The sequence below is a fragment of the Bombus bifarius genome, unplaced genomic scaffold (assembly GCF_011952205.1).
Source record: "Bombus bifarius isolate JDL3187 unplaced genomic scaffold, Bbif_JDL3187 scf7180000007990, whole genome shotgun sequence".
In the NCBI taxonomy this organism is placed as follows: Eukaryota; Metazoa; Arthropoda; class Insecta; order Hymenoptera; family Apidae; genus Bombus; species Bombus bifarius.
In genome coordinates, this window is record NW_022884371.1 from 265,613 (window position 1) to 292,992 (window position 27,380).

The 27,380-nt window shown below is 40.6% G+C and overlaps 2 protein-coding genes across 5 annotated transcripts in view; both read left to right on the forward strand.

Moving 5' to 3' along the window:
• The first annotated feature begins 1,422 nt into the window (after positions 1-1,422).
• On the forward strand, positions 1,423-3,011 carry LOC117205454 (mitochondrial intermembrane space import and assembly protein 40-B-like). Of its 2 annotated transcripts, none has more exons than XM_033443853.1 (2): positions 1,423-1,534; positions 1,960-3,011. In XM_033443853.1, exon 2 carries the CDS (start codon positions 2,373-2,375, stop codon positions 2,844-2,846), a length of 474 nt encoding a protein of 157 aa, XP_033299744.1. In that variant the 5' UTR covers positions 1,423-1,534; positions 1,960-2,372; the 3' UTR covers positions 2,847-3,011. The 2 variants fall into 2 exon arrangements, with proteins under 2 accessions (XP_033299744.1, XP_033299745.1); XM_033443854.1 differs by having other exon boundaries at positions 1,424-1,586; positions 1,960-2,278.
• A 503-nt stretch (positions 3,012-3,514) lies between these two features.
• Positions 3,515-27,380, forward strand: part of LOC117205451 (protein similar-like) — a 36,965-nt gene continuing 13,099 nt past the window's right edge. Inside the window, exons 1-7 of one of the 3 annotated variants that reach the window (XM_033443840.1) lie at positions 3,515-4,005; positions 10,593-10,780; positions 10,870-11,018; positions 11,113-11,298; positions 11,406-11,641; positions 11,744-11,850; positions 13,232-13,379. In XM_033443840.1, coding sequence (XP_033299731.1) covers positions 3,962-4,005; positions 10,593-10,780; positions 10,870-11,018; positions 11,113-11,298; positions 11,406-11,641; positions 11,744-11,850; positions 13,232-13,379 — 1,058 coding nt within the window. In that variant the 5' untranslated portion in view covers positions 3,515-3,961. Of the gene's footprint in view, positions 4,006-4,474; positions 4,495-7,456; positions 9,011-10,592; positions 10,781-10,869; positions 11,019-11,112; positions 11,299-11,405; positions 11,642-11,743; positions 11,851-13,231; positions 13,380-27,380 lie in introns of those variants that run through there. The other 2 variants (XM_033443839.1, XM_033443838.1) reach the window with 2 other exon arrangements.

The window sequence follows — 27,380 nt, forward strand, 5'->3', positions numbered from 1 at the left end:
AATAGTGAAACACTCTACGAGAGTGCTTCCACCCTTCTACATCATTGGATTAGCGCCTATATAAATAGTCCGCATGAAATAATGAAAATCCCATGACCATTATAGCGTAATGACGGTCCCAATGATAAAAAGATTTTTCAGGTTTGTGCCATGAAACAAAAATTTTTGACCTGTATGGCTGATTTATGGATAATGCTCTAGTCCTATTCTCTTCGCTTTACGCCAATGGGGAGGCCTTGTATACAGGACCCACATGGAACAGTGAAAAGGATAAGCACAAGGGTCTTGGATAGCCCAGTCGTTGGATTCGCAATTGCTCAGAGACTCGAATAATGCTCCAGGTAACCTAAGCATCAATTCTTTCGCAGATCGCACATTCGAATGTATCCCTGAATTTGTCAAAATCAGTCGGTATTGAAGAAAAGGAGGACAGATGTTCCGAGTGTCAAAAGAGAAGCGTAAATGTTACAGCAAGTACGAAATCTAATGTACTTCCGTTCTTCTTTCATGTCTCAATCGATATTAGGGTTCAACGTCACAATGCACGATCGTTTTTTTTTCTCCTCCGATATCAGCAATATAATCCCATGATACGGTAAAAGATAGAGAAAGAAAAAATGAACAAGATAACTTCACTTTTTTTACAATCAGGAAACTACTGAAATGTCATAAAAATGTAGCTACTTTCAGTGAAAGTTCAAAGTTCTCTTTGTAACCGCTTTTAACCTTGGCTATTGACATTAGCATTGACCTTGCGCGAAGAAGTTGCGCTTTCGAGTCCAGTTAAAATAATTTCCTAAACTCTCGATGTAATTAGTTTTTAATTTCGTTTGTTATTATTTAAAGATACTGACGCATTAAAGAATTTACCGAAATCATTGTTAAATGTATTAGAAAGTTATTAATTGGGAAATATGTAGTAAATTACCATTTTATAAAAGAAAACGAATACGTACTACCTTATAAGTCATTAAGTGATTAAAAATTAAGATTTAAAATTTTTAGTTGACAAGATTTTAAAGGTAGAATGAGGGTTAACTATTGATATATAAGACGCTTTAGGTTTATGTCGACAAATTCTTTATCCACCCTAATGTCTTGCAGAATTTCACAGGATAAAGGCTAGTTTATCGACTACCTTGAATTTGTATAACCATTTTATAACTAGCAATCGCATTAAGACATTTCCTAGGAATCCAATCATTTCATTGGATAACGTTTATAGTCAGTTATATCGTTCTTTCAATAATTCCCCTATAAGTATTTCTAGATAATAATTTTCAAGATAGTATACTTTTCTTATTACTATAGTTCCGATTGAAAATTAACGCATGACAATGTATCATAAAAAATCAGACACTGATAATAAAATACAGTACTTAAAGTTAAAAATTGCGATGTCACCGACTGATAGCGCCATCTATTTTTCGCACAATGCGTTGTTCTAGCTTTGATGGAAAGGCATGAATGAAGTGCCGCAGTATTTATACGGAACCTCTTCAGAAGTGCTGTTTTAAATTCGTAGATATCAAATGTGAGTCGGGAGTTAGTGTTGTGTGTACTATGTATTATTTAGACGTTTCTCTGTTAGTACATTCAATCAGTTTTTAAGATCTTTATCTTTACACATATAACCTAACCTAGATTTCGAGAGTGATATAATCTATATGAATAAAGATTGCAGTAAAAAGTTAAATATGAGTTAATTAAGTACATGCGTTTTGAAAATACAGTTAGCTATCTTATTTTAAGAAAATGTATTCTATTTCATTCATGATTTACATTTTTTACTTTTGTGATTTAATTATATTCGTTTACTGTGCAATCTGATGAAATAATTTTTCATTTGTAATTTGTAGATGTTTATGCGATTTGTCCTTCTATTCATAACTTCAGTGACTATACTTTACATTTATAAGGAAAAATCTGTATACTCAGAATATGTTTTTTTATTTGTAGAATACTGCCAGATAGCCCTAGTCTTGAAATCACAGAGGTCTATCTAAAGAAGAACATTCTTCAATCAATAAAACAATTGTTCGGCGAAGAAGGAACCAAGGGTACCATAGATATCCTAAAATTTGATTCAAAGGAACACAGATGTGTTCTAAGGTGCACTGATGATTGTTATGTACGTCTTCGGGCAGCTTTAGTCGTAGCTGGAAAATACGAAGGGCATACTTGCATCTATGCTATTCATCGTGCTTCGGCAAATTTATTATCATTTAGTGCAAATAGTCGGAATTATCAACATTAAAGTACAAAGATTTAGAACAAATTGAAGTTGGAAAAATTCAACATTATATATTTCTATTTTCTTTTTTAAAGAACAAGTTCATATCTTTGCCTTTTGCATTTTTATGAATTAGTTAATGATGCCATTCATTCACAAAGAAGGTAAAGATACTATAATCTTTGCTTCAAAGGAAGATCATGCAACGCCTAGTAAAATAGAACTTCCAGAACCAGAACCAAGTCCTGGTCTCTTATTATCCAGCGGAGAAATTAATTGGAATTGTCCATGTTTGGGAGGTATGGCTACTGGACCATGTGGTTTGGAATTCCGTGAGGCCTTTTCTTGTTTCCATTACTCAACTGCAGAACCGAAAGGTTCAGACTGTTACAATGCATTTAAAACCATGCAAACATGCATGGTACAATATCCAGCATTATATGGAAAGAGAGGAGGATCTTTGGAGGATTTGGAAGATGGCGAAGATCCAATGGACGAGCATAAAAAAAATTTAGAGGTTGATAACAAAGATTCTCACTTAGAATCAAAAGTAAAAGAGTTACCCCGTACATCCAGTATTGGAACGGGAATAGAACAATCTAATGTTAAGTGAACATTTGTTGCCAGTGAATAAATAATTAATGTATTTGCGTAGCATAGTGAGAGTAAATTTTCACCAAGACTTAATGAAAGAAGATCTCTGATAATTTTATAAAAAATAGGTTGTGTAAGAAAGCATTCTTGTACAAAATAAAGTACTCCTAAATGCTGCTTTTTACCTATCTGTTTTAAACCTCTAGTACAATAATTCATGGCATTCACAACATTTACAACATGTTGTTAACGAGGAGAAACCAATCTATTTGATTGCAACTTTCATTTTATTTCAAGAAATCTGAACCTCATCAGGCAGATATACGTATTATTTTTCATTTAAAAGTTAAAGGGAATTACTTAAACATGCAATTAATAGTTTTATTTCTCGTTTTTGTTCACTGTATCTCAATCGATTGTATATACTTTGTGCGTAATAAATAATAAATAGTTCCTCGAATTAATACATTATTGCCTTCTCCTTTCACTTGTGACGCACAAGTTAGGAAGAGAGATAATTTTTTCTTATTGTGACATCAAGTTTTGAATGTCCTACTTTATAGCGCGGCAACAAAATGGTTGACGTCACGGCCGTTTGATGGCGGTGCGATCTTTCTCTACGAGAAAGATGGAACCTGTGTTGTGACGTCAACTTCACGGCCTCCCCTCTTTCGTTCCAACCCTTGGGATAGTCGGTCTCGTGTATACAACCTCTACCACCACGCCGCGGTCGTTTACCACCACCACTGTTGTAACGAATCTCACTACTACTACACTACTACCTTCACCATCGTCATCATCATCGCCATCACACCATGAGTTTGGCGTTCGTCGAGCGTTTCGTACGTATAGAGAAGCACAATGTGTTTTCGTTTCATCACGCTAATGAAAGTAACTGAGCAGAGGTGACGTCGCATACCGTGTGAAGAACGTATGTTGGTGCATCGATTTTGATAACGGGAGAACACGAGAGAGTCGGTGCGAGCAAAGTACGGCAGAGACAGTCAAGCACGAAGAATTTTGTGACGAGCCTGTGTCGGGCTGTAAGTTAAATACGTTGCTTAGCAGTGACTGAGACTATCCCACAGTGTTGTACCATTTGAGAAAACTTTCTTTAAAATTTTTCGCCGAGTTATGGATCCACCGAAGAAAGAGAAGAAACACAAGGAGAAAAGAAGGTAAGTGAATCGTAACATTAAAGCTCAGAGCACCCGTATGGACATTACTGCTTCTACCTAAAGTTTCCCTAATTTTCACGAGAAAATTCCAGGCATGCCGTTAGCTACGATATTCTACTCTGTTCGATGGCATGATTGTACGTAGACAGGCACTGTTCAGCTCTTGGAATTGACGAACTCCAAAGACAAATTCAGTGAATCGCGCGCGCGCATTTCGCGTTGCATATGCGTGAGTGAGTGCGTGCGTGTTTGACGCAATCGCGTTTCCTCCGAGTTGAGTTCCCCCCTCTCTCTCTGTTCCTCTTATACTCTTTTTGTTCCTCTTCCATTACCGATATCTTTTTCTCTCTACCCTACGTTACAAGATTACTTTATGTCTCTTCCCTCTAATAATTCGATCTCTTTTCATTTGTTCTCCAGCTGCGATTGCGTATACTGTTTAAGCGGGACAATCAAAGTAAAAAAAAGTTTCGCGTACAAGGAAATGCGGTAATTCACCAACTTGATTCAGACTTTGGTTTTTACGTAGACCGCCACGTTAGATCGGTAAAACCCATAGGGCCTCAAAAACCTGGGCGGGGATATAACGAATTCTTTTTCCTTTCATCTAAATCGCGCGTCATTCAAACGAAATTACATGCACTCGAATCGAGCATTGTTACATTTGATGTAGATGTCCTTGCGATATCGTGTTCCTTTGGGATAATTCCATTCTAAGGCCAAAGAGTGAACTTTGTTGCTTTTTTGTATACATTGTATTGTATCGCGGTAGAAAAACAAACTACACTGTACATAAATCGTACTCTGTACTTGTTTTCGTTTTTTCCACATGTGCACAAGGTATTCATTCTAATGGCAAGTTTCGTGTTGTATATATTTACTTTGTTAGAACGGCATCAGTTGTATTCAATACAGTAAACTTATAAAATTTAAAAAAGGAAATGATAGTTATAACCTAAAAATTCGCGATTACCATGAAAACTTACTGTATGTGTATTTACATATACACGATATCATGTACTACGATATCATATATCATATATTTATTTTCTCACAGTAGCTTTTCTAAGATACGAAACTAACGCGAAAATGGTACACGATGTACGTGACAGATAAATCAGACTCGTCGCAAAAATAGTCAGCTCGTCTTCTCGAAATCATTAAAATTCAGATAAATCAAAAGCGTTAGTATTACGCGTATTATGTATGTATGTATGTTAATATTGAGCGGCATAATCAAAGAAACCAACCCACACGGAGATAAAGAGTTATGGTACCCTTGTGTACGTATTTCGGGCTTGTGGCTTTTCCATATAAGATATACATATTTTCCAAATTTGTTTAACTTACCGAATGGTCGTTCAACTGATAAAAGTCTACTTATAAAATGCATTAATAAATTAATTTCGTTCGACAAACGATCAACAAACGACCAAATTGCTTCTTAACAATCACTGGCTACGTAAACAATAGTTATCATATCTCGATCACTGTGACGTTCGAAAGATGCCCATGTGCATAGCGTTTTATGTGTATATGTTGTGTACGTAGTGTATCACAATGTGTCTACATATATACAGATATATATCATATATTTATATGTGCATGAATGTAGTAGCGCGTTATTACGTGAATTCATAATGATAGTTCGGTTCTTCGTGTAACCCCATTTGGAGGAAAAGAAGAACTCTCTCTGCTTGAGGCTACGTAGATACGTAGTATATGCTTGTGTAGGTGTGGATGTATCTCTTGCACGGTGCGATAGAGGCACGCACACCATCGTTTCGTTTGGTAGCATTGTAGTGTATTCGAATGTTGAGCCGACATGCGACCTTCTGGAAACTTTCTTTTTCCAATTAGTTCCATATATTAATAGGTTGTTTATATGTTCGTGGAATTATCAAATCCTAAGCTATTTTTAGTAACCTCGCCTGTAATACGTCCAATTTATCTTCACGTCGATTTCAAGAAATTTTTCTGTGACACCCGATTACGTTTAATCGGATTTCCTCGAACTGAAATAATTAAGAGCAGCGAAAAATATCTATGTATCGTTGGGTAAGATAGGCCTATATTCGTTCGTTAACCAACGCTGAGAAAATTAATTCTGACCGAAAGGACGTAATATTCAGAAACCAATTTTCTTTATCGATCGATTTACGATAATATTATTAGTTTGATAATTCTCGAAAAATTTCCCTGTGATTCTTAACTATTTGGTAATACGTATACTATTGATGATACACAGAGATAGTTGAGCGATACGCGAATAATATATTCTATATAGTTTTATATTTCGGCAATTATTACAATACACAATTTAGTACAATAAAGAGATTTATTCTTTATGTTAACGTGTGCAGTCGTTTTGGTTCTAAACGATTCTGTTAGTAGGGATTGGTAAACAACTGATCTCTGTCTGAAGCGGACAAATTATGTAACATGTACTTTTCTTGATCGACTTTTAAAGTTTTTATTTTGCTAACACGCACTTATGAAATGTTTGAAATAGATCTCATACATTAATCAGAAATCTGCCGTTACATGCTTCTTTGCATTTCTTCAATAAACAATAGTTTATTGTAAATGCATATCGTACATGAGTAATGTGTTAATCATTAACTACTCAGAATCAGGTATCATTTCCGCATTTGCGGGAGCTATAGTTTCGTCGATCAAGGTCGATTGCCGTAGCGTGTCGTAGATCGGCACGTGATACCCATTCCTTTACTAGATCTACGACGATCTAGCGCGTTGGAAAATCGCGAAAGCGTGGAGAATATATGCCTCTATCAGGATGATTAACTATCTTAATTCGATCTGATCTATTCGACCAATACTTACAATAAACTCGGTCGATTTATATCAAGAACAAAAATATACAGAATGCTTCCGAAATCGTGGTAAAAATAAGTTGAAAATATGGAATAACATTTTTTCGTATAACGATCTGTTTTTAAGAAAATTACATTTGAGAACTCGTATCAAATATACTTGAACTTGGTTAGTCCCCGAGTTGATAAGAATGGACAATCGGTAGTAACTTATTCTACGTGTGAAAATAGATCGAAATGATGATTTTATGAATGTTTCATTTTAAGAATGCAGAATTTACAAATATGTATGTTTTCTTCTACTAGATATTTCAATGTGTAATGCGTTTTAATCTAATATACTATCTCGTTGCGCGATTCATTCGATATCAAAGTAAACGTCGAACATTTTTAGTCAAAATCGGTCGATTTTTTGATCGCCGTTTGTAGAAGATAGATTAACGTAATTGGAAGATTAGCTCTGATTCGTTGGGGAACGAAATCGAGGGAAACTGGCGTATCGTGATAGGTAGTATCGTTATCGTCGGAAGATAGCCATCGTTCCAAGTGTGCAAGACAACAAGGTTTTGTATTCTCGGGTCTAGTATCGCGTGAACAGTCGACTCAGCGAAAATTCGATCTTGCTGTGAACGATTTCGAAGTACGTTTCTAGATGAGCCACGAGAATGTCGCTTGAGTGCAATCGTCCACAGGATAGTCTTCCATGGGATTGAGTATGTTACGGTTATACCAAATGCGACACGTGTATGTTCTCGTGAGTTTTAACCGACCATACGTGTATTATCTATTTGACAACAGTCTGTCCATGTAAGAAAGATCTTCGAAACGAAAAGAAATTTGTAAAAACGAAAGGAAGGAAAGTCATTTTAAGCGAGGGAACCTAACAGAAGTTACGAGAATTGAGAAGAAGAGGGAAGACGAACGAGAGCAGTGGTTCATCTGGGGCCAGTCTCTCTCGTGGTGGAAAGGAACGTCATAGAAAAAGAAAGAATCGAAGAAAGGAACACGCGTGGCCAGTTACAGCAGCAAGCGGTTGATGATAAAAAAAGATCATGCCATAGGAGGAGGAGTCGCAGAAAAAGGAAGAAAAAGAAGGTGCACACCATAGAGAGGGGGAAGCAAAATCGGGCCAAAGTTTTATTTGTCGTCTCTTGGTTGTCGACGTAACGAGTAACGGTGAAGGAGAAGAAGAGGACTGCGACGATACTCGGCGCCGGCGTTTCGAGCATCGTAAAAATCTGGATAAGTCAAACGATCCATCCTTCCTTCATTGGCCACATTCTTCTCGTCGAACCGGTTGCTTCTTAAGGGACACGGAAACGATCGAGCGCGATGATCGCGTCACGTGTCCAGCCGATCGATACGCTGGCCGATAATGAACCCGGTCGTTGCTCCGATTGGATCGCCAGACAGTCAGACAACGCGAGTTTCTATGACGATCAATCCACCTTACCGTCTTGCCAATTCGCTCGCGCACAGATTCAACCCCTTTCAGTCGACGATTATCATCATTCCCTTAATCCCTGCGTGGACAGATCTTACAATGACCAAGACAAGAATCCGTTCGAATCCCGCTCTGCGGACGTTGGAACGTCTAACGCTCAAGTTTTCCTCCCATGCATGGAATCGTCGATCCCTATCGAGCTATTGCAACCTCAACCACAGTCTCAATGTAGCCAGTTTCGAGACTGCGCGCAAAATATTACGCCTAAAGGCGCTAAGAATTGCCAGCTGGGTCCGGTGGACGTCGAAGATTTGGCTCTATGTTTCGAATCCGATAAGCCACAGACGAATTGCTCATTACGAGTTTATCGACCGAGTAGTTCGTCGAACTTTCGTCGTCGCGTAAAAGCAACGAGATACGGTCCCTATCCAGGTTCCTTGACGGACGACAAACAATTTGAACAGCCTGGATTTTCGTTGATGGATGTCTCGTCCAGTGATCTACCGCGTATGGATTGGTTCGGTGAACAATTCTGTGGCTACTTTTCTCAACCGTTTGCTTTTTGCACCGAAGAACGATGGCTTCAGTGTCCAGAAAGCGATCGTTGCCCTCTGTACGACACCACCTACTCGTATGGGCAAAACGTCCTGCCACCGTGCCTGGATCTGCGAAACGAGTATTACCAATACGAGTACAACGAGGACGAACAGCTACTCGAGGATTATTTGTAAGTGCTCGGTTCACCGGGCAACGGAGGTTCGAAGTTTCGTTCCTTATTTGTTTGCTCCTATGGTATGGTAGGTATAGGGTTTGGCATTGCAAGGATTGCAAGTGTGAATATAGTCGAATGGCGTCTTCGTTGTTCGTTCGTTCTAATAACGTAGTGCATACATGAATATTCAAAGGAATAAGTTATCTTTCTTTTGATTACTCAAATATCAATGAATGGCACTATAAGGTAGCTTATAGATAGGTTTCTCTCTGGAGGATTTTATTGCAGCTTCTACGATAATCTGTGTGTTCGTTTGTGTTCAGTAGACTGTGAATTTTTATGCATTTATGGGAAATTTACATACGCAGAATGCATGTAATATGCAAAAATAATAATAAGTCGCGTTTCTTGTTTCTACTTTTGTAAGGAAACTGCTTTAAAGTTCTGTAATTCTGTTTAATCACCGTTAGGTTCCAAAATCTCTTTTCCTTCAGTGTGCAGTAAACGTCATAGCAATTACTGGGTAACAAAAGGTTTCTACTTGGGTTGTACTTTGTAATTGTGGATGATTCATGTACGAAGTTGTATAAATATCCTCAGTCTAGTGATCATAGCGAAGATTAAACGATGAACTTCCAATTAAGTGAAATATGCGTGGGATTGGAAAAATGCGGTCGTTTCGTTCCATGATGGTGTATGACGGTACAAGTATCCAGGACATTCTGAATTTTCGTGTCTAGCGACGTCGATAAGAGGCTTATCGTTTCGAAGGGAATACGTAGTAGGAAAGAAAACTGTGGATGGCACGACTATAATAGCATTTTCAAGGAATGGAGAGAACACTGTTCGAAGGTCATTTCATGCGAGAGATAACAACCATTTGAGATAGTCGAGACGTGACAAAACGTGTGTTTGATGTAAATCTCACCTTCTCCCCGTTATTTACGTCGTTCCATATGTATATATATATATACTCGATTTGTTATAGTCAATTAAAAGGCACGAAATTGTAAGTAACAGATGGTCGATAATTATCAGTCATATTGACGTCAAATTTCGAGTGACTCACAGAAGTAGGTGTAAATCTGTGATTGAACATTAACATACTTCTGCTGTTTCGTTAGGACCCACGATACTTCATGCAGTACCGTGCTTGTTATTCTCATAATCTCACAGTTATTAGATCGTGTCAAAGTCACGTAACAGAGAATTGAAAAAATTACTCTATCAGGTACTTCTCACGTTTAATTTGTAAGCAGTTAGCGAAATTGCGAAAGTACCTGGGCAACTTTGCACGAGATTCTTCTCGGACAAAGGTTTAATCCTATTGTCCTCCTTGGGACTGTTTGATCATTCTTCTAAATGGAAATCATATTTCAACAAATATTATTAAGACGCAGATAACGAATAAAGTATGTTTAAATATTTGGTTTTAGCGTGCAATAATGCAAAATTCCATAGAACACGAAAACGCCTTTCATGAGCAGAGTATTTCAGAATTTGAGAACGAAATGTGTCTAAGAACGTGATTGTGAGAATAGCAGGGTTAACGAGATACGAGATTGCATTAAGGATAGAATATATGTTTATGCTGTAGGTGTAACGAGAAAAGGAAGGAAAAGTCTCGTGATGCTGCACGATACCGTCGGAGCAAAGAGACTGACATTTTCTCGGATCTAGCTGCCGCTCTTCCATTGCCATCGGAACAGGCATCTCACTTAGATAAGGCCAGTGTTATGAGACTAGCAATCGCGTATCTCAAAGTGCGCTCAGTGGTTGATTCCTGTAAGTGTTTACATTGAGTTCAACAACATTTTCTTTACTCACAACGTTTCAATCTTCAATATCGATCTATCCTCTCGTTATTCCTTTAGTTCCAGGCACACTGACCAAATCCGAAACATTGAATCACATGGACGAATTATTCTCCAAAGCTCTAAACGGGTTCATGTTGGTGCTATCCAACGATGGTAACATGATCTATCTGTCGGAGAATGTCAGTGATTACCTTGGTGTTTCTCAGGTGCGTTTGTCTGATACGAAAAAGCATTTGCCAACGATGGAAAAGAAGGAAAGAGAGCCGATTTTTTAAGGAAATCTGTTCTTGTTCGTTTTAGATGGACATGATGGGTCAGAGCGTGTACGAGTACAGTCACCCATGCGATCACGACGAATTGCGGGAATGCCTGTCCTCGAAACCGGCTGAGCAAAGCGACAAGCGTGCTTGTAGTTTTTTTCTACGACTTAAATGCACATTGACCAGCAAAGGGAGGAAGGTCAATCTAAAGAGCGCTTCCTACAAGGTAAATCGCTTTTTCCAACGGTAAATAAATTTAGTCAGCTGCTGTATGATGTGTAAAAAAGTGTAACAGTATGTACATATCGATTACGCAATGTTTTCTTTTGTCAGGTGATTCATTGTACCGGTAGGTTAACATATATCCGCAATCCAGTGTCGAATTCATCGGAAACTAGCGACGCGGAACACGAAAGCGACGATGATGGAAATGAACGAGACATTGGAGCCTCGTTGGTGCTACTGGGATGTCCCATACCGCATCCCAGCAATATAGAGATACCGTTGGGACGGCACACTTTCCTCTCGAAGCACAGCCTTAGTATGAAGTTCACATACACTGACGAAAAGTGAGTACGTTTACAGATTATGAAAGTTATGGATAATAAAACGATGTTCGATTGTAAAAAAATGTTTTTTGTATGTCCTTTTTTTTTTATTTCACACGTTAGATTGGCTGAATATCTGGGTTGGAACAGCGAGGAGTTAGTGGGACAATCCGTTTTCGAGTTCTATCACGCCCTCGATAATTTGGCTCTGGATAAATGTTTTAAATCACGTGAGTAGAAGCCAATTGACAGTCATTTGAATAAACGCGATCGTTCACGACCCACTCGCTATTTCAGGAGCGGGCTGCAAATGTTTTATTTGCCTGCGTGCACAAAGAATTTCAATTCGTGACTTGATCAGTCGAATTAATCGAAATATAAATTTTAAAAAGATAGCAAATAACGTTCGATAACATTTGGATAACACTTTTAAAAATGTTTTAATACTTTAAAAGTAAAAAGAGAATTCGTTTTATAAATTATGCTTATACGATGGGATTTAAATCTTGCATGTGATCTCGTTTCGAGCGGAATCTCTTCTGATCCCTTCTCGTCCTAATGTTATGCATCTAATACGGAAGAAAGTCATGCGCTGGCACCGATCGATGTGGCTGTCGTGGAAAAAAGGTTGAGTCGTAGGCGTTGGGCGGGAAGAGAATGCCGGTTGGTATGGGCTTGTCGGGTCGGGTGAACGACACCGTAAAAAGAACCATTTCAAGGGCAGCGATCCTCTTAACAAGATTTCAGGAGCTAACATATTTTACGAGTCACTACATTTAATTGGTAGCTAGGACAATAACTGTTTGTACGTGATTTAGCTTTTTGTTATCTTAAGATAACATACAAAATGATTCTTCTGATCAAAACATACTGACGTGTTATCATACAACGCTCAATCTTCCTTTTATTTTTCTTCTATTAAACAATACAATCTTTTTTAACAACTTCATTGTTTTATCGTACGTACTTATATATATATATATATATATATATATATATATATATATATTTAATCTTTCTATGTTCTTGAGATTCTGCATCGTTGTGCCCGGACCACGATAATTTTGTCTCTCGTCCGTTGATTTACGCGAAGGGATCAGTGACACATGCGTTCCGTCCTTCCTGCGAATCGCGATAATGGAACCTTCGAGGAACCATCCAGACCACACATAAACCTCGATAAGCCGACCCATGAGTGGTATAAAAATTTACGGTGCAAATTTCAAGTAATCCTGATCGGTTTCTCGGAAAGTAGCGATAGCGTGGAAAAAATTCTCCTTGTCGTACGAACGATCTCGATAAGGTCACTGATATCAAGAAATTATGGGATTTTCCGTAGTTGTAGCTACCTATGTGACTATAATTACATTCACTATTGCCTCATCCTACTCGATCAGAATTTCACGTTCAACCGAATACGCGCGAGAAATTGGAGGTGGGGAAGGATTGGCAATACTAGCGCGAAAATTTCGTCATGTAGGAACTGTTGCGTACGCAGTATCCGCACGTCACGCGGTTATATAGGGTAGATCGCATGTGATGCAGTATGAGTCCTGGCAGATTCACGAGTCCTTGCAACATCACTGATATCCCAACTTCGCGTTGTTTCAGTGTTCAGCAAGGGTCAGTGTGAGACAGTGGCCTACAGATTTCTTGGGAAACGAGGAGGCTACGCGTGGGTCGTGACACAAGCCACCCTGATCCACTGCACCAAACAGCAAAAGCCACTTTCCGTCGTCTGCGTGAATTACGTCCTAAGGTAGGACTAATCGATCTTTCGTCGTTCATGTCCATCAGTATGATTGTCTCACAGAGTATCTTCCATCCTGCTTATTTTTGTGTCGCATGCTATTTATACGTGTACGATTTGCGGTTTTATCTTACGCAAGAATTTCCCTCGATAAACTTATACCTGAAAGATGGAGCAGTATTAAGTGGAATTTAAACGTTAATATAGCCCGATCAATGACGAAAGCGAAACGTGTGATTTTTTTCGAGTGACGAAAGAAGTATCGCGTGTTCGTGATGAAAGAAGTTAAGTTCCGCTCGCCTCTTAATATCTTCAATTTATCTCCGCCACCAGATTACGCGTTTTTCGTTCAACGAACTCTTTTAGATAGACCAAGCGATCGCGCCGCTAATCACGCAAGGTAAGTGCTCCGCATGTTTTTCTCACGCTTGCATGCAGACAGATCTCGTTTATCGACCAGAATCTGATGTCCATTTCGTCCGTTGTTTTCCCCCTTTCGTTTACGGAAGATACTTCTGACTATCACTGATTTCTCCGCGCTGTACGTTTTACGAGGCGGATTTATCGCGAGAATCAAGGGTTCTAGCCCACTAGATCCGCCTTTTTTCTCTTCTTGCCCCTCACATAGCTATGGAGAACTATAGAGAGCAACATCTTCTGACGTTTGCGTCAGATTCTCGGACATAGGGAGATTGGTGCGGTGACTTGTGATTAATGCGTACGTTACTTTTCAAGCGAATTCCAGGTGCGTGATACGCACGAGCTGTAGCCGTTTTTCCGCGAAGCGTGAAACGGCTTTCGTTAGTGGCAACCGGCGATAATTGTGACGCAACGTGGCGTTCAAGTGAGCTCTGGCAATGAACTACGCGACTTTTGCTCGTCGCATTACTACGTCGTACCAGCGTAACATTAATTTAAATACGACAGTGCCTGATTATTTAAGAAGTCTGTTATTCTTAATCCATATAACGTTCTTTTATTTTTCGAGATACGTTGAAATACTTTGAGTTCGTCGTGTTTTTATCTTTCAGGTAAAATTATACAGGCTGTTACAAAGTAACGATTCGATATTTTATGTCGAACGGAGGAGAGCAGAGCGGGAAAGTGTAATTTTGGAATGGTAGGTAGGACGGTTTATTCGAGGATAAGAATAGTAAAACGATTTTTTACAATTACGTATCATCTATCGAGAAGATAAACAACGAATAAAAGAGGTAGAAGAATCATAAAAAGTCTGTGTAACCAGTCAAACAAACAGGCACGTTGGCATTCAGTAGTTTCTCTATCGGAAAACAAATAAAACGGCTACCGTTTCTTCCTTCGTCTTCCGCATTTATCCCCCACGGTAATTTCGAGTCAGTGGCATCCCCTTCGCGCGTCTCACCCTTCTCTTCTAGCGTAACACGCGTTGAACCAGCCCGTCCCTCGGAGGAGTAAAATGATCGTGGGGCAAGCCGGATCTCGTGGCCCATATAAAGAGGTTCCTGACACCCTTCGTCTTCCCTTACTGGCTCCTCCTTACTTTAGTCGATACGAGCTTGCCATCTGGACGAATCTCGTCCTTACCTCTATTCGTCTAGTTCTCTTCCTTTTCGGAATTTTCCTTATCGTGGAACTTTTTCACGATAATCCACTAATCGGTAATATTAGCAAATTGTTAAGTTACAATTTGCAGGCTGTAGATTCTTTTTTTTTTCTTTTTTTTTTTTTTTTACTTAAAATTTATACAATTTACTCTTTCATCTGTTTCGTTAGCAAACTTGGTAACGATATGTGAAAATATTTATCAATAAAGATGATTCGTGAAATTTTACGAATAATATAGAATTTTACGAATTGTGCCAGACAAACCAGATTTCATTTTTCCCTCTTCTCTTTTTGCTGAGCATTCTGCTGCTTGCTTCCGGATTTGGTTTGCGGTTTATCGCTCCCCGGAGTATCTGCCCGATTTTTGTCGCGTCGGTTTTATCGTCGTGGAAAATTCGAAATCGATGCGGTTATGAGACACGCTTTAAGTCGCGGAAGGGAAACTTTTATCGAAGATAAACGGTGAGCGAAAAACCTCGTGTTTAAGCGAAACGAATAATATGACGTTCATTGCATCGGTATTATTGCTGAGTGGACGCGAAATTGTTTATGCAGGCAGAAAAGCGTGCGCGATTCGCGACGTGCCAAATTTTTTGAACGCGCCAATTTACGTTTCGTAACTCGGAATATCGTAAGCCCGAGCCGCAAGCCATATCGTAATTATGAAACGGGTGATACACACGTTTCGAGTTTAACTCTTTTTAAGCTGTTCTTATGAAAGAACGATTAGTTTTTTACGCGTCGTGCATACGATATCTAGGAACGAACCAACATTTTTACGAAACATTATCAGTTCCTTACGATTCGGAGTACATACTTTCGAAGCTCTTCTCGAGGATGAAAGAGAAGGATAAGTTTCTTCGTAAACCTGCGGTGACACTTTCTCGCTCTACTATTTTTCATCGATCTTCGCGGGTCTTGTCGCGCTAGAAGGTCAGCTCTTTTAAAGCAGAGATGAAAGTGGTCTTGAACGCGGAATTTCAATTTTCCATCCCTGTGAAGTCTTTTTTATTATCCCGAGAAAAGTGCATTTGTGCAAGCGTTACCAAGCATTCAATTCAAACAAACCACGCCTACGTTTCTCTGTACCAGAATTTCTGCAAAAAATTCAACGTTTTCAAATTCCATGTATTTGAAACTTGGAGTTTCTCTGTGATTGCTCGAAACAGGAACTTTCTATTCTAGTTTGAAGTAAATTCTATGTACCGAGTTTCTACATCTCTGGATTCTATTTGCTTAGCTTTATTTCAGACGGAAACTTTCGATTCGACATTGGAACAGAAATTTCTCCCGACTTACAATTTCTCGGAAAAATTTCCAGCCACTAAATTCTCAAGTTCCTGAATTCTATTTGCCAAATTCGAAATATCTCGCAACTTTCGATTCCCCTGGAAACAGATTGCGCTCCTCTGAATGTACAAAATTTCACAGTTCCCTGTAATACATCGATTGAAGCACCCAGAAAATCGCGTAGGTGGTTAGGTTGGGGGAGCTAACGAGCAGTCGAAAAAAGTGGGTTGCCCGTACCCAGAGAGTGAAAGCTCCGATGTCCGAATGTTAGGGCAGCAGGGCGCGTGGCGTCGCGGCGCTTGCGCGACTTGCGTATCTCGCGGCTCGTCCTCCGTTAGCCGCGTTCCTCTCGCGGTCGTCGATACTGCTCTTGTTCAGCAGTGTCAGTTGGCGCGACCCCGAACGAAAGTGAGAGCAGTCAGTTGAAGGGGAGAAAGTCGGTCGAGCGCGCAAACTCGGTCGCGTGGTTCCCTCGCCATCAGCAGCCCGTAACAATTCTACGAACGCAATTCCACCCAGCGAACGAACCACGGTGTTCGTCGCGCTTATCGTTCTCTCGAGTGTAAGTAGCAGCGCGTGTCTCGTCCCAAAAGTTCGCTCGAACATCATCTTCGATCCTCTACGAGTCGAGGATAATTCTGCGTCTCGAATTGATCGTGGGCTCGCTCGAAAAACGGGGCTGTTGTGCATCGTATCTGATACACGCGCGGATCGATCGATGCATCAGGGCACGGCGGGCTATCGCGCAGTCGACGCTTCATTGAGAAGTCGCGGCTAGTTTTCGGAACATCTGCTGAGCGACTGACCGAGCGGTACGGCAAGTGGCAAAGGTGACGCATCTTTCGGTTGTAGAGGGGTCACGGTGCTGCGGAAGTGGCGTTGGAATCGAAACAAACGGGGTTGTGAGATTCCAAGTGACAGGCGGGTTCTAGGGACGGAGGGTAGGTTTGGTGTTTGAGGCTCGAGCTTTTTGGAGGGGCTGTTTCGGTTGGTAGGATCGATCCTCGTAAAGGGTATGTATGAGGGAAACGAGGACGTCGATTGTGCTATGTGTTCATTCATCGCTGTTCAGCTACCGTTGATTCGTACTTTTGCGTTTCAATATCAACGTTTGCTCACGATATTTTCGCAATCTTCTGTGTAGAAATGTATCTCTTCCGTGGATTACAGTGGCGATGATGAATCTCTTGGTGTTTGACGTTAGCGGTTGTTTATTTATCGTTCGCGAGGAAACCGTCGAAGAATGTTGCGTTCAACTATCCCGACATAAGGATTTGATTATACGTAATAAAGATTTATTGAAGTAGAATTTACAACTTTGCAATCGAGCGATGCAAAGTGATTTTACCGCGTGATAGTAGCATTTCTTGGAAGATTCTAAAGATTCATCGAAATAGAATGTAGTATGCAGCGATGTAAAGTGACCGTATTGGCGATAGTACCGTTTCTTAAAAGGCGAATAGGAAACGCGCCGGAAGTACACCGCTTCGAACATATACGTACTTACACGTGCGGATACATGACGTCTGGTGGACACGCGATAGCGGACTAGATCTCCGAGTGCTAACGTTACCGTGCGATTCGAATGGATATTCAAGTTTCTTGACTATACGAGCCTGTGGGAAGCGAGACTTCCTGCTGCTTGTCGGAATAGTATCTCTCGGTACATCCTGACGCGTGGGCAAACGCATTGAACATACAAATGTAGATAGCCTAATGTACGATCTTCTGCTTGAAAATCTATTCGAAAAAAGCCATAATATCGTGGCTCAATTTGCTTGAAATGATATTTCAAACGTTCGTCTAATCGTTATCCTTATAACGTTATAAAAAAAGGGGAATTTGCAATGGTGTGCATTAAGATTCAAAAGTGTTTGATCGGAAAAGGAATAAATGGAGTTTCTTTGGATTGTCAAGTTGTTGCAATATAAATACCTAATCGGTGATAATTGTGGTTATCATCGGCCGGAGATAAATATAAATTTGTCATAGCCGAGAGAGCAAAGTAGAACCAGAAATACAGCTTACTGTGTGATTAACCCATTAAGAGACGATATTGCGTTAATACATTTCATTTGCAATTCTTTCCAGTTAATTTACATTTATTATGAAAAAGACTTTCAAGGATTTGTTTAATACGTATTTTTATCAGTTAGTACGTTCGTCCGTTTCCTTTCTTCGACACGACTTAAAACAATTGAAATTTATTTACAATGCTGTAACATACATAACAAATTACGTAATAAATTACTTCATTCAAATTTCTCATGTTTCATTTCAACGTTTTATTTATACTTCGCCGAAGTCAAAGTCCCAAAGATGACAAAATTACTGCCATTAAACCCCCGTTGCTCTAATTTGCAGGAATATTTTCCGATCAGATGTTCAAATATCAGAAACGCGACGAGGATAATTAATCAACGTCCTTGCAGCCGGTGATGCTGCTGTCGCGCGATAACCACGCTGTTTCGATCTCGAGCCGATTACGCGATTTAGCGATTACGACTTGCCTCGATCCGATCACGGTGCGTTGAAACGCGACAATGTCCAACCGAATACAGCCAGCCACGCTCTTTTTCCCTTATCGTTTTATTTTTCAGTTTTCTCGCCTGCCTATAGGCCAGCCAGAGAACAGGCGATACTCGCACCATGCCTTGGGGGAAACGTACGGGTCTTTTCCATCTCGAGGCTCCCTCTCGTCTCGTTTCGTCTTGTTTCGTTTCTTATATCATCGGTGTTTACGACTTCCAAATAGGAAGCTAACAATACGCACGCGTTATGCAACGATGTAGATAACATTTACACGGTAGCCAGCGACGAAGATACGCGTATCGCGCACTACAGATCGATCATATTTTCGTCACGTGATCGGATACAAAATTGGGCAATTGAATTTCTACATACGTAGTCCTTTTTCTCTATGACTCAACGAGCCAGAATACACACGTACAGTGCGAAGCAATTTTCAAAACTTTGCCCGCAAACTTCCGATCTTGCTTTAGATGCAATCGCGTTTTTCTACTGCAAGGGTTATTTAAATTCAAGGAAAATGCGATAGAATCGTATAAATTGAAAAAAGATTCTTAAGGAAGAAGATTATTATTATAACTTGTAGCGTGATTTCTAGTTCCCATTCTATGCTAATGAATAAATAGATCATGAATTTTTACCTTACTATTTGACACGTAACATGCAAAAATATGTAAAGAATCCCGGAATACGTATTCGCTGGGCAAAACTACTTTCTGTCCATTATTTCCTAATTATCTCTGGAAAAATACGAATTTACATAAATATCCGCAGTCCGCCAATCTGCTAATTGGTAAATTATGAAAAATTCTTTGCTCGGTTGAAGCTAACGCGAGGCTGCGGCGTAAGAAACTGGAACAGTAGCGCGCAGTTGAATTCGTAGTAGCAGTCTTAAATTAAAAGATGCGTTTCTTTAAGTTTCAGACTAACGACTATGTGATTAACTCCTGTTTAGATTTGCTCGTATGATTTGGCTTGATTGTGAGAAGTGAGTTTCATAAAAGACGTTGCTCGGTTTTCGCGGGCGCAGAGGCGAGAATCGCGTGGCGCGTCATGCGAGCGACCTTGACTGCCAGCCGGCTCGATTGCATAAGGATCGTTTTCAGTGACGATAGGAGTGGCACGAGGTGGGGTAGATAGATCCGATCGACTACATATTGATCGATATCTATTACTAAACTACAGTGGACAGTACTATTTTTTTTTGCTCCTGACGATCCAACTCAAACAGCAATTCTTCTTTCATTGATATCAACAACATTTCAAGTCAGCATCTAGATTTAGAAAAACATATTTGAGAATCGGATCAACAGCCGTTTGTAGAAATCGGTGTATCGTCGATACGTTCGAGAGATTCGTATCCTGCCCAACTTCGTAAATTTCCATCAATTTCTTATCTAAAAAATGCCTTGCTGTCAACATTCACGATTTGCGCACGTTGTTGGTAAATGGTGGTCAATTGTCCCGTTCGTATACGCCATTCTACTAATGTGTGCGTCCTCTATTTCAGATAACACGATCCCTACCTTCTTTCGATAGATGAATTATACTTGGCTTTATCGGGAAATGTCGACGCCAGCCGGTGATGAATTTCTTATCGAAGCGGCAGGAAAGAATCGCGAAGTGAGAAAGTGATTCAGTATGTTCTAAGAATTTATTCAAGTACCATAACGATGTAACTGTGCTACGATTTAATCGGGACAGGTAGTAGGGGTATCCTATTTTCGACAGAAAAAATCAGGAGTTAAGTAAACCTGGAGGAATAAAAAGAGAAGTTCCTTTGATATTAAAATCATGCGGAAAGAAGATCAAAGCTACTTTTTAATACTCGTCGAATTATAACGATCGTACGAATGATGCGTAGAATTTCATTTATCCAAACTCATAATGGGACAAACAGTTCGTACGTACTACGTGGAGTTCGATTTATAGAAACAAAATTTTAATCAGTACCCATCCAATTGAACTCCTGTTAGTCGTTTTTCGTTTATTCGAACGTGAAATTAGCGAGGAAAATTTATGAAGTTCGTTCGAATAATTTTTACCAAACTGCCACTTCTCTCCTTTCCTTCGTCGCCTCCTTCGATCTAAGGAAACTTGTACAATTGGATCGTCTTACGCGATCAGCACTAATTCTAACAAACGCGATAACCACGCTGCTACTGCGATAGGAACCCATGCGAATTAAACCATTGACAATCTCCGAGTCGATCGGAAGAGACGTAAGAACGGTCGAAGAGAATCCTTGTGTTCGAAAGAAAGATAGACGGAAGAAGAAAGAGAGAAGAACGTCGCGGAAGCCGATGACGCGAGCGATCAGCAAGCGAGATTTCCTCGGATTAGCGTCTCGTGACACACATTTTAGAGCGTCGTCGGCGAGTAGTGACTGATTACGTGCGTACCACCACCGAGAAGAAGAAGAAGGGGGCATTTGTGTGCACAAGAGTAACAATTAGATCGCAACAAATCGAACGATCCTGTTGTTGGCTGACAGAAGGAGGGGAAACGTATTGGAACGATTTGAGAGTTGGCGCGACACTCACCGTCAGTGATCCTCGGATTTGCTCGTGTATCGCGATCTCGATAGATCGCTGCATCCTTCGGAGAATCGCAGTTACTGTTCGCGCAATTGTCGCGCTTCGTCACTTCGAGTTTGTCACGGTAAAGCACACGTGCCCGTGTAGTCTGTCCCGATTCTTGATAGTAGTACGATCGATGGAATGTTTGGACGCGAAGTTTTGTGGAAGGTTCGAGTTAATAGAAATGAAATTCAATCGAATTAAACATGCAAAAGCTGGCTGGACGTTGATAAAACGGTGCTGGAAGTGTGTGCGTATATCTGTATAGGAAAACAGCGATAGCGAGGGGAAAAGTTAAATCTTTAAAAAGAGGCGTGAGAAGGCGATTCGATTGATAGGTGGATCGAGAGCAAGGCCAAAGCACACCGAAATAAATTAACGCTAGCTATAAAGGGCTATTAATATTTGCCCAATTCGCCACTCGAATTTAATCCTACAACGACGAAAGTAAATGTATTCACGTATGGATTGGAAAACCAGGATCGTCGACAAATGGATATAAATTGCAGCAAGATCGTGAATTATTTTGAATTGATTTAGGTCGTCGTAAACGATGTCGAAACCATATCAACGTTTCGTGATCTAGTTCGCTAGCGAATTCTGTTTCGTCTACGTTACATTATGATTGTATAAATGGCGAATACGAAGGAAGAGGAATTCGTCTTCTTTCGAAAGATCCTTTTTTTCTTTTCTTTTCTCCTACGGACGAATCCTTTTCGAAGGAGGATGAAATAGTGTTTGTACAACCTCTGCCGCGGTATTATAACCCGCGGTATTATAAAACGTTGAAGCTAAATAGCTTTCGGGGGAGACCGCGGCACACATTTAAGGTTCGGAACGATGTACGTTATCGTTCGGTTTCCAACACATTACGCAATACGCATCACTGGCACCGCTAAATATTTTTAACTTAAATATGCCCACACAGTGCACAGCCCAGTCGAGCTTCCAGCAATTTTATAGCCCGCATGAAACTTAATAATTTATTATCGGGTTCGAGGGGACCGCTCTTCAATCTGCTGCCGTTATATATCGTGTTATAGGTTTCGAGAAACTCGCTGATACTTTGCACAAACGTTATTTTATTTTCTAGCTATATATTCGCTAGAAAATAGAAAAACGATGGAAGATTTTAGTCTATTCTTAACTCGTACGTAGAACGACCGATAACAGGCTACTTTCTGTTATACACAGATTCAACGTCACACGACCGGATATGCTTAAAACGTCGCGTCAATTATTTTTCTTTCCTTATCGAATTTTGGCGGATCGTGAGATTTTATTCCTGTTGACGTTGTCTCTGATGCACCGTTTCAGTTTCTATCACGATACGATTATCGTGTCGTATGCTTCCGCGCAGTCTAAAATAAGTTGGTCCATTGTGACTGGTACGTTGCATTCTTCACATAGGGGAGATCGGTCCTTTGTTAATAGACGCAAGTGGAAAATTTTCGTGTGGTCTATTCGGGCGCGAGTAATAGAAACTTGGTCTCTTCGGGTAGCAAGGGAATTGTATCGTTATTATTATACAAAAATCTTATATTTAAAGAAAATTAGTATAAAAAAAGGGGTAACTTTTCCAACACTTTCCAGCTTTATTAGTTACAGAGCATTCGTAAATTCCATCAGTTCGATTTTATTTGTAACACGAGATATTACTATATTTTCCCTGTTTTGGCACGAAGGAATTACAAACGAAACAAGGAGGCGTCCTTCGCGAGCTTTTTCACGAGCTTCTTCACGAGCTTTTTCGCGAGCCAGCCAGCGTTGTTTAGATCGAACCGCGAGGAACTTGCCAAATTGGACGCCTATCGAAATCGCTTGGAAATGGAACGCGGAGTTGTTGAAGAAAATACGGTGCAACAACACGGCGTGTTGCGTGACGGGATCGCGTTAATGATCGCGCGTGGATCGTCGCGCGTGTTTCAAGTATTCGCGATGGAAGCCGCGTGTCGGCCACGAGAGTTGGCGCGCAAGTTCGACGTCCTCGATTAAAGCGTTTCTACGCCGGCTGGATATTTTTAAGTTCGTCCACGATAACCGCGATATACGAGACGTCGGTGCCAGTTTGAACACTATAAAGTTTTTTTCCAAAGAGATGCTCGCGAGAAACGGGTTAATGGGTTGCAAAATATACGAGCCTTTCAAAAGACGAACCAATCAACGTCACTTTTTATCAATTTCTCAATTTCATTACACCGACGCGCGATTGATATTCGACCTTTTGAAGCTACTCAAACTATTCGCGTACATCCCTCTCTGAGCGATGTTACGAACAATCGTAAATCGGAATCGTAAATTTTAAAAGGACGATATGTACGGCCCTGTTACGTTTCTCTAATTAATTCTACCTTCTATCAGTTTCTCAATTTCATTGTCCAGTCACGCGATTCAAGCAGTAAAGTAACAAACCAGTCAATGATCTGACTCATCGAACGTTTATTTATCTCCACTTTTCAACAAGTGGAAGGTAAATTTCGACAGATAAATTTCCGTATTCTAAGCTGTGTAAACGAAAGAAAAAACGAGGTCCAAAATTCTTCTACCCGATATAGATATCGGCGCAGTCTCTTTTATCGAACTTGACACGGCAAATATATCCGAGAAAAAGTCGAGTTTCGGATATCTGTGCTTATGTGTGATTAAGTAACGCGCGATATACAAAGATAAATACCAAGGTATATACAGTAAAGATTGATGCAGGCTATGGTCGCCACGGTGGACACGTTTGTCGAGCACTTGCGTACATAGGACGAAATGAAGTTCTTGAAATTACAATTGGTACAAAGGAGGGAATTTTCTTTCTGTCAATAGATAGTAGGATACGAGGACGAAGACGCGGAAGACTGGCTCGTTTTTCTTGTTAGAATGGTGGGCTTTCCTTACCATCGACGTCGTAAACGACTATAAAAGGGGGGACCAGGCTTTTATCTCGATCCCCGGCTGGGATTAACTCGATCCCAGCGGACCGTACTTTCTTGCGTTCGGCTTTCCCACGAAAAAATCGACCGCGCGTACTTGCTCCGAGTCTCGCGACAAAAACACGGAAGAGGATCGCAGGCGAATAGTCCAGGATACGCGTGCGGAATATAGGTCAGAAAGGAGGTGGAAAGGATACAGACTCCGCTAACGCTACGTTAAAACTATCCACTTATACTGGGTTATATATAGCCAATTAGAATCGAAACAGTAGCGAGCGAGTATATAAATAGAGAAATGGTAAGCTCAACTAATTATACTACGAGAAGTTTTATCTTTACTTGGTTTCTGTAATATTGCACGTGCAAGTGCATTTCTTATTCTATCACGAGACGATGTAAATAATCACCAACCGAATCTGGCGTACAAATTTTCTCTGTTTATACGTTTTTATAAAAGTTAATATTAACGCGAGCAAGAACGTTGGCATATCCTAGGAATCTGTAGAAACAAACAGTATCAGTCGATTTCAACTGATTTTGTAGTTGCAGTGACAATTGCCCATCCACCATATTCCGATGTTACGTAAAACGATACGTCAGGTACCTGTATGTCATTTGCATTTAACGACAGAATACTCGGTATTTCCCACAGATATACATAGCTCGATAACCGACCAGATAGCGTCCCATTCTGTAGCCAGTTAACCAAAACACCGTAATTCCTATTGAAATTCAAAGAACCGAAATCGAATCGAAAGGAGGTCGCAAAAGCTCGCCGTGACGCATGTGTAGTTCGAGGATGTGGAGCGATAAGAGCATCGAACCCACGTAAATTATCGCGGGAACGTAGGGAAAGGGGCACTGAGCATAGAGTATTTTCGTTTCGACCAGAAAGCGTTCTCCCCTGGCTACAGTTTTTTTTATTCGTTTTTCTAGATTGCCAACCCACGTATTTGTCACACATCTCTACCGACCAATTTATCTATTTCTTTTTCATCGTTCACGCATTTTTCCGTTGACCTATATCGCTTCGCTGTTTCTTCCTCTTGTCAGTTTAATAATAGTTTCTGCTATATATCAACCGTTCTTTATGAACTAATTATCGAGTAACAACATCGGCCAACGCTGTTCTTGTCACGTCCAGCTATCGAACTCTTCTTGCCAGTCGTCTCCACCTCTTCTCTCTTGCCACTGAAGATTTCGTAACGAGTAAAGGTTTATCTTCGACTGGTAGATAATCTGTCGCGCGCTTTACACTGCGTCGTGCCGCGACGCGGCGCGACGCCCGCGCTAGTGAATCGCCGTACCTCGTGCGCGAGAGAAAGCCTTCTTTTTCGCGGCAGTCGCTCGACCGCACGTCACCGTGTTTGATAGCGTATAGAGATCAGCAGTGTCTATAGATTCGATCAATATTGTCGGCGATCGCGCGGCTGGCAGTCCAATTCAGAAAACTTGTCGTTGCTTGTATCCAGTGAATATCGTCTTCGTTTGCTTGATCGTTGGAATTAAGAGTATTTCGTTGGAGTGCATTAAGCTATTGACTCGTTGATAAGAGTCGAGGTGCGCGGCCAGAAAATTGGAACGGAAGATCGGAGTGAAAAATTGGTGGATCTTGTAACAATAAAACAATAGTTAGGTTTGTTTGATATTTTGTTGTTTCCTCTTTTCGAATCTGTTCTTTTTTTTCTCTCGCCAGTCGATCGTGCGATTCATCACGTAGTAATTTCCGGATGAATATATCGGAAATTCACGCGAAAATCACGCGATCGGCTTGTCATGAAATTCCACGATAAAACTAATCTGCGTTTCCGCAGCGTGACGCGTCAGACCTTTGTATTTTGTGGAATTTTAGTCCTACCGCGTAATAGTCGAATTCCAAAACGTTGTTCACGTAACTGCCTTCTTTTTTATTCTCAAAACGTTTTCGTTTAACGTCATCTCTTACGTTACTGGTAACTCAACTTCTTACGACATTCGTAACTATGAATATTCAAAGAATCGCCGATAATGTACGCGCATTCTACATTGGCCTTCCGAGCTGCACATCTCGGCAAATTTTTTCCGTTAATCCGGAAGAGTTGATTTAGGGGCAAAAATCATCGTACAGACAATCTCGGATACTCGAAGCAACTAATTTATTTATTGGAGGAACGAACGGAAAACGACATTAAAATGCATCGAGTAAATACGTCAAGGGAATGTCTCTCGAGCGAAATTCATTTTTCCAACATTAAAAAATACCGCAAGCTCCAGCGAAACATCAAAAAGCTGTTGTGTACGATGTTTTATTTCAATTTCACGGCGAACATTTTCCTACAACACGCAGGATCTCTTCCTTCTGCTAAAACGAAATCGGGATTGGAATATAAAAGTTGGAATATTAAAAATTAAAAATTAGAAATCGCCGGCAAGTTTTAATTCGTCGTATACACTTCGCTCCGTATACGCGACATTTCGATTTTTCATAATTTTACCGGCCACTTCGAAAAGTTAGAGTACTCGTTAGAGTTCCTCTTTATCCAATCTATTCCTACCAATTTATCGATGTTCGTCGTAGTTCGTATAAATCGATCAGCGTAATTTACTCGTCTGCTTGTTATCGGTCAGTTATCGCGTACATCGTCGTACGATTGAAGCACGTTCGGATAGAGAGAGATAGATAACCGATCCAGTGACAAAGCGTGGTCGCGTGGAATTAGCTCGTGTATCGCCGGGTAACAGCCAGAACCGAACGATCGAAAGAGCGGAATCGCGATTTGCAAATCGAACGGGTGAATGAGGAACGGGTGACGCGAGGCTGACTCGCCGACGCACACGCTCGCGCGGCCGTTGCAGCAAATGCAGCAAGCGCGATCTTCCGAGCCAGTCTCGCCAGTGCGAGTGCAACGTTTCTGCTGTTAGTGTCAGTGCCAGTGCCAATCGGGCGTCGTTCGGACATTTGCCGGAACATTCGCGTCGGGAGATCGCGTGTTCGCCTCTGTCTCGCGCCGCATCCTCTTCTCTTCTCCCATTCGTCTCGTTTTCGTTTTCACTCGCCTCGACATCGCGGCCTTTTCGTTTCCGCTCTTGAAAGAGATGTTGGAACGTAACTCGGCGCTGAGAAC